Source organism: Lygodium microphyllum, chromosome 20 (assembly GCF_053477565.2).
Source record: "Lygodium microphyllum isolate KBCC chromosome 20, Lygodium_microphyllum_v1.1.10, whole genome shotgun sequence".
NCBI lineage: Eukaryota > Viridiplantae > Streptophyta > Polypodiopsida > Schizaeales > Lygodiaceae > Lygodium > Lygodium microphyllum.
In genome coordinates this window covers 103,577,590-103,585,233 of record NC_141154.1, presented here as the reverse complement: position 1 = coordinate 103,585,233, position 7,644 = coordinate 103,577,590, and the positions used below count along the sequence as shown (strand labels likewise).

The window sequence follows — 7,644 nt, the reverse complement described above, 5'->3', positions numbered from 1 at the left end:
CACTGTGACTGAAAAAAATAAAGTACCTTAGTGTTTTTGTTTTATTTGGATTTGATTATATATATATATTTGGATTTGATTTTATATATATATATATATATATATATATATATATAATTTTCTAATTTGTTTATGGTTTTTTTATTTTTATTTTAGGTGTGTTTGTATTTTGTATATTATTTGGTTTGGTTTATTTGTTTTTTTATTTTTTTATTTCTTATTTTTTTCTTTTTTTAATAATTAAATCGAAATATATAACACATGAATATGGTATGAAGTGTAAGAGTGGAATTTTCAGTCACCTAGCAAGTGTCAACAATGTATGTTAATTCATCCATGACTTTCCAACTGATTTTGAGAATTTAAAATGAAATTTTATGAAGTGTAGGATTAAAATTAGGATTTTTTGGCTTCAAATAATATTTTTGCCATTTATGGAAGCATTTTCAATTGAAAATTTATGGACAAAAGAGATAGGGGGTTTGTGGAATTTTTTGGAATTTATTTTTGAATTTTTACTAATTTTCAATGAATTTTACTCATTTTGCATGTAATTTTGAAGTAATTTTCAGATTTTGAATTTTTTGTAATTTTTTAAAATTTTCACTTAAAAATATTCCAAATAGTTTCAACAATATTGGAAAGTTTTCAAAAAAAAAATGTAATTTTTTTTATTTTAAAATGAAAATTTGGAATTTTCATGTGTTTTCTATTTATTTTTATGTATTTGTGGGTTGGAAAATAAAAGGCGGTACCCCGACTGCGTATGAACAACGAAGGATGACTGCGTGTGAATGGCTGACTGCAATACTCCACCGCACGGACAAGTCGGAAGCGCGTCCTCACGCGTGAACGCCTGCTAGCACACCGGTACATAACGGGAAAATAACGGAAGAGAAAAGGCAAGAACGGGGGCTAACTGAGTAGATTGAGTAAATTAGGTTAGCTTAGTCTAAGAAAGTCAATTAAGGTAATTTAGTTGAGTAAATCAATTAAGTTAGTTAGGTTAGTGTAGTTAGTTAGGTTAAGTCTGGTAAATTAGGTTATTTAGGTTAAGTCTAGTAAATTAGGTTAGTCTAGTTAGTCATGTTAACTAGGTTAGTCTATTTGGGTAGGTTAAGTCTGGTTAAGTCTAGTTAGGTCTTGGTAGGTTCAGTAAGTCTAACTAGGGTTAGGAGTCTAACTAAAGGTCAGTTAATGTAACTAGGGTTAGGGAGGCTAACAATGGTTAGGTCAGACTAACTAGTGTGAAATTAGGCTAACTAGGGGTTAGGTTAATTAACTGTGGGTTAGTCAATCTAACTAAGGTCAGGTAATTTAACCAAGGGTGAGTTAGCTAACTAGGGTTAATGTAGACTAACTAAGGGTGAGTAGGCTAATTAGGGTTAGGGGTCAATTAACTAGGGTTAGTGGAAACTAACCAGGGTTAGTGGTAACTAACTAGGGTTAGTGAAATTAACTAATGGTTAGGTTAACTTAACTTAGGTTAGGTTAGTTATGACTAAGGTGAGGTTAGTTGTTACCAGGGTTGGGTGGTTACCAGGGGGTGGGAGGAGGAGGAGGAGGAAGAGGAGGTGGCAATGGTGGTGGAGGAGAAGGAGGAGGAGGAGGAGGAGGAGGAGGAGGAGGAGGAGGAGGAGGAGGAGGAGGAGGAGGAGGAGGAGGTGGAGGAGGTGGAGGTGGTGGCGGCGGTGGAGGAGGAGGAGGAGGAGGACATGGAGAAGGGGGAGGAGGAGAAGGGGGCGCTGATGGAGGAAGGTGATGGTGCAGGAGGAGGCAGGCGCGGTGGCAGCGACGACGTCGGCGGCGGCAATCAGAGGCAGCAACAACGTCGGCAGCGGCGGCAAGCACAGGCAGCAATGGCGAATGGGAAGCGACGATTGTCGACAAGGCAGCGAACGAGAGGCGACGACGGCAATCCTCAGCATGGTAGTGGCGTCATAGGGTGGTGAGGCGGCCGAGGGGGGGAGAGAAGAAGGAGGAGAAGGAGAAGAAGAAGAAGAAGGGAAAGGAGAGGAGAAGAAGGGGAAGGGAGAAGGAGAAGAAGGGGAAGAAAGGAGGGGAGGACGAAGAGGAAGGAGAAAGAGAGGAAGAGGAAGGTGGGGACGCGGCACGACAACGACAAACAGGTATGTTTTTTTCTTTTTCTTTTTCTTTTTCTTTGTTTCTTTCTTTTCTTTTCTTTTTTGTTTTTGCTTCTTCTTTGTTTTTTCTTTTTTTTCTTTATTATTTTTTAATGTCTTTGTTTTCTTTCTGGGTTGTCTTTTTTGTTTTTTCTTTTCTTTCTTTTCTTTTGGTGTGACTTTGTTGTTGTTTTTTGTTTGTTTTTTTTAAAAATTAGTTTTTAAAAGTTATGTATTATTATGATTATGTATTCGGTTGTTTTTTTTTTCGTTTTGTGTCCTTATTGTTTGTTTGTTTGTTTTTTTTTCGTGTCATTTTTCTTTTTTCTTTTTCTTGGTGTTTTTTTTCATTTTTTTATGTTTTCTATTTTTTTAAAAGTTATGTATTATTATGATTAGAAGGTGGCGGTGGTGGTGGTGGAGGAGGAGGAGGAGGAGGATGAGGAGGTGGCGGTGGTGGTGGAGGAGGAGGAGGAGGAGAAAGAGGAGGAGGAGGACAGGGAGAAGGGGGAGGAGGAGAAGGGGGCGCTGACGGAGGAAGGTGATGGTGCAGGAGGAGGCAAGCGCGGTGGCAGCGACGACGTCGACGAGGAGGAGGAGGAGGAGGAGGAGAAGGAGGAGGAGGAGGAGGACATGGAGAAGGGGGAGGAGGAGAAGGGGGCGCTGACGGAGGAAGGTGATGGTGCAGGAGGAGGCAGGCGTGGTGGCAGCGACGGCGTCGGCGGTGGCAATCAGAGGCAGCAACGGCGGCAGTGGCGGCGGCAAGCAGAGGTAGCAACGGCGAACGGGAAGTGACGATTGTCGACAGGGCAGCGAACGAGAGGCGACGACGGCAATCCTCAGTATGGTAGTGGCGTCACAAGGTGGTGAGGCGGCCGAGGGGGGGTGAGAAGAAGGAGAAGAAGGAGAAGAAGAAGAAGGGAAAGGAGAGGAGAAGAAGGGGCAGGGAGAAGGAGAAGAAGGGGAAGAAAGGAGGGCAGGACGAAGAGGAAGGAGAAAGAGCGGAAGAGGAAGGTGGGGATGCGACACGACAACGATAAACAGGTATTTTTTTTTCTTTTTCTTTTTCTTTTTCTTTGTTCTTTCTTTTTTTGTTTTTTTTTTGTTTTTGCTTCTTCTTTGTTTTTTTTTTCTTTATTATTTTTTTATGTCTTTGTTTTCTTTCTGGGTTGTCTTTTTTATTTTTTCTTTTCTTTCTTTTCTTTTGGTGTGACTTTGTTGTTGTTTTTTGTTTTTTTTAAATTAGTTTTTTAAAGTTATGTATTATTATGATTATGTATTCGGTTGTTTTTTTTTTCCGTTTTGTGTCCTTATTGTTTGTTTGTTTGTTTTTTTTTCGTGTCATTTTTCTTTTTTCTTTTTCTTGGTTTTTTTTCCTTTTTTTTCTGTTTTCTATTTTTTTGTTTAATGGAAAAAGAAAAATAAAAGAAAAAAATAAAAAATGGGTGGGTAAAAACACACCCTCATCCCGTGCGCATGTGCGGGCGGGAGTAAAAAATTTGCAGTGAAACGGGGTAGGGACGGCAATGTGCGAACCACATACGCCACGGGGGCGTCCCGAGGCACGTAAAAAGTGCGACACGAGAAACGCGGTCACATGGGAAAAAGGAATAAAAATTAATAAAATGCAAACCGTTCGTCGATTCAAAAATCCGTAAAAAGGAAAAATGTGTTGGGAGACGAGGGGAAAAGGATGGAAACATGCAACATCAGGTCCGGGGCAAAATCAGGGTGTTCACATGGGAAAAACACAAAAAATACTCCTGAAAACACATATGGGTATTAATATTGGAAAATCTGCACATCGGAATGAAGTGCGGAAAGAAGGGAAATTGTGCAAAATAAGGTGTCCAACAACTCTATCATGATAAAACATAGTTTCGATTGAGATAGGACATGTTCACATGGGACAAAACCTCAAATATGGGCTTAAAAATGGACTCGAAAATTAATACAGGAAGAACCGTGTGTCGAAATAGAGGACGGTAAAAAGGAAAAATGTTCGAGGGAAGGGATTCACAGGACTGACACATCAAAACTCAGTTTGGGGGAAATTAGGAGGGGTTCACGTGGAAAAAACACAAAAAGCACACCTGAAAACACTTAGAAAAAATAATAACTAAAAATCTGACAGTCGGAAGAGGGGGATGGACAAAAGAAAAAGTGGGAAAAGGCTGGTAGGACATGGATCTCAAATTAAACTGGAATTTCGGTGAAAGTAGGGCAGGTTCACATGGAAAAATGTGAAAACTAGGCAAGAAAAGGGCCCAAAAACCCGAAAAAATTCATAATGGATCAACCGTGCGTCGAAAGGACACAGAATAAAAAGAAAAAGTGTCAGGGGGAATGGGTAGGACAGGGCTGGCACATCAGATCAGGGTTTCGAAGCAATAAAAACGCATTCACATGGAAAACTGTCCATTTTACGAGAATTGCTTCAAAATTAATAACATTAGAATCGTCTGTCGGAACAGAGGTTGGTAAAAAGGAAAAATGGGCAGTTCCAAGGGACGAACATGGCTATAAGGTTGGATGTGATTCTTAGTGAACGTAGGGTGAGTTTGCATAGAAAAATCACAAAACAAAGGATAAAGAAAAACGGTCAAGAAACAACCCCGGGGACGGGGTGAAATAGAACGAAAGGGTGGGGAAGGGACCCCATCCAGATAAAATGAAGTCATGGCATAGATGCATGATCACAACAGGGTATATGCATGGGGATATGCAACATAGACGCGCAGGGACGCGTTCCCACACTTAAAACCTTAGCAGGAAGGGTAAATCAAATATCAAGGATCTGGTATCTCACATCAGACCAACCACGACGTCCCCACACTTAAGACATAACCATCACTGAGAAGCAGAATGTGTAGGATTAGAAAACCTTGGCCCATATTGCCGAGGAGGAATGTCGACTATTGAGGTTGCATTTTGTATCGTTGTCAGCTGCAGGAGGTGACAAGGTGTCTTCACAGCTCACGGTCTTCGTGATTCGTGGCAGGGACCACACGGCAGCACCCAAGGAGGCAGATGGTTGAAGGAATCGCAGGAAATTCGTTGATGACGAGGGATATTGCACTCAACTCACGATCACTCAAATGGATTGAAAGAGCATTCACTCGCCCCATTACTAACATCACTCGAAGAAATAATGATGAAACCCAGAGCTCACACCCGGTTTAGGAATCGACAAAGGAATGGTGCAAAGAGAGTATGCCAGGGTGCACAATTGATGGTGCATCAATCCGTCCAACCCGTCTAGCATAGATGCAAGTAGGAAGGCCAGGGAACCTTGTAGTGCAGTGTGCAAAACAGAGTGACGTGTCCTGTGCTGATGGCAGAGACCCATTCAATGGGTGCATAGGGAAACATAAACATACCTAACTCCAATGGTCGCAACGTCCCTCGATCTTCACCTCTCGATAATTGATTGAAGAAACACCAGTCACACTCAGCCCACCCTCTGTCTCACGCTCTGTTAAAAGATACAGAGGGCAACCCATTCCTGAAACCCGTTGATGTAATCCTCACTGTCACTTGTGCAAAGGTTGTATACCTTGTGCTCATTTGATGGTGCAACTGTGCATCCCACCCTGTGCCGGCATAGAGTGCAAGAAGGAAGGACAGGGAGCCTTATGGTGCAGTGCACAGGAACAAATCGTGCATTGTGCATTGAGAGGCCCATCCCATGCGTGCAACACTTCGTTCACACATCTCACCTCTCATTTGATCTCAAGGGAAACACTGGTCACTCACCCCACCCTCTGTCTCACGCTCTGATAGATACAGAGGGTAGCCCATATGCACATCCCCATCTTGTTAGGATGAAAGCTATCACTCAAGGGGTTGGTGATGAAGATCATGACGACTATGGTTGTCATGAGGATCTTGAAGACGAGGCATACCTAGGGAGGCAGCATACAAGTCTGGTACTTCAATGACTTGTAAGAAAAGCCGTCTGTTAAGAAGGGCAGACGGACTGATATTGCAGAAACAACGCACCAAGGGAGATGGCTTCAAATTACTTACTGGAAAGGTTCTGCAGGTGATGAGTTAGCTATCCTAAACTGTGGGGTGTTACCACCTTTTCCACAGTCAACTTCCCACCTAAGGGTATTTCCACATTTTCTTGGAACGAGGCCTGTTATGATAGGGAATTTCTTCCTTTTCTCCAATACCAATTTCGTTTTTTTTTCTTTTTTCTTTTTTTTTTGTTTTTCCTTTTTTTTCATTAAGAAAGAGAATGGTAGAAATACCATGTGTTAGGACCAACCTCACCACCGTTGTTGGATCATATGAGAAGAGAACAAGGTCGGGTTGAGATGTTTCTGCGAGGGGTTAGCAGAACGAGATCGCCTCATGAGGAGAATCATTAGGGCTATCAGAAGTACGACGAGAAGGACAGTGCGCCGCCCAAAAGAGAAAGGGTAGGTCGACTGTGATTGTCAAGATCCCCAGGGAGGGAAGTACTTTTTCAGGCGATAACCATTGATCAAGAAAGGATCATCAGAGGCATCAATGGTCTGTACCTGAACAAAGCCGTTAGGATTGATAGCAAGTACCTTCTCTTTTCTTTCTAGTAAAGTGTCAATGTCACTGTCCATATACAAGATTTTTTATATGAGTCCAAGTCTCAATATTGGAACCTAATTCACTTGTGTGACAATTTGTATTTGTCAAGGTCAATGTATTCATGAGTTTCTTCTTCCTCTTTCAACCTCCATAGCTTCCGCATCTGCCATGCTCTAGATCCCACACATCTTGACATGGTATCAGAGCCCAGTTGGGCATGGCATAACTCCCTTCTCTACTCTCTTAGTCCCTCTTAACCTCAGGTCAGCTCAAGTCTAGCTCATGGTTCCATTTCTCACCTCCATATCTACTTGACCTTTCTTGGCAGCCATAGTTAGACTGCACCCTCTATACTTTTAACTCATCACAGTGGATTGTACAGACATATCCTTAGGCTGAGAGCTAAGGGTGGTGTCATCTCCCGTATCTTGGACATCTAGAAGCTCAGATGGAGATAGAGATTGGGATTGAGTAGCTGCAATTGAAGACTGTTGTTGTGCTTCTTGTGTCTATTTAGGGAAAGAGGGTGTATGAGATTTGGGACTCCTAGGTGGACTTGGCACTGGCTGGAAGATGTTCTCGTTGTTGTTGTTAGAAGATTTTGCCATTTGCTTTGTTAAATAATCAGCCTTATAATGAGCAACATTACCCATGTGGTGCTCATTATCCTCTTTTGCCCTTGTTGGCTAGATTGGCCCATTGAGGTTCTAGGATCTCTATTTGTCTTTGTTGGAGTATGGGCTTTTGGTAGTTGTTTTGCAAATGAAAATCTATGCTTGTGTAGTGCCATTATTATACTAGGATCTAATTCGGAGGACCTCTCACGGCACGGATTTTCTCTCGAGCCTACTTGGGGGAGGTGCGGAGGGGGCAGGGGGTTAGAGGAGGGTGACCCCCCCAGCCCCCACAGGGCCATTACGCTAAACACCATGTGCAATTTGAAGGACCG

At 42.2% G+C, this 7,644-nt stretch overlaps 1 protein-coding gene across 1 annotated transcript in view; it reads right to left on the bottom strand.

The window, feature by feature from the left end:
• Positions 1-1,536: 1,536 nt before the first annotated feature.
• The window catches only part of LOC148019194 (uncharacterized), a 71,369-nt gene continuing 65,261 nt past the window's right edge, over positions 1,537-7,644 (bottom strand). Inside the window, exons 2-4 of the mRNA XM_087701316.1 lie at positions 2,712-2,786; positions 2,575-2,651; positions 1,537-1,707 (exon numbers count right to left, since the gene is read on the bottom strand). Of these exons, the coding sequence (XP_087557442.1) occupies positions 1,537-1,707; positions 2,575-2,651; positions 2,712-2,786 (323 nt within the window). The remainder of the gene's footprint in view (positions 1,708-2,574; positions 2,652-2,711; positions 2,787-7,644) is intronic.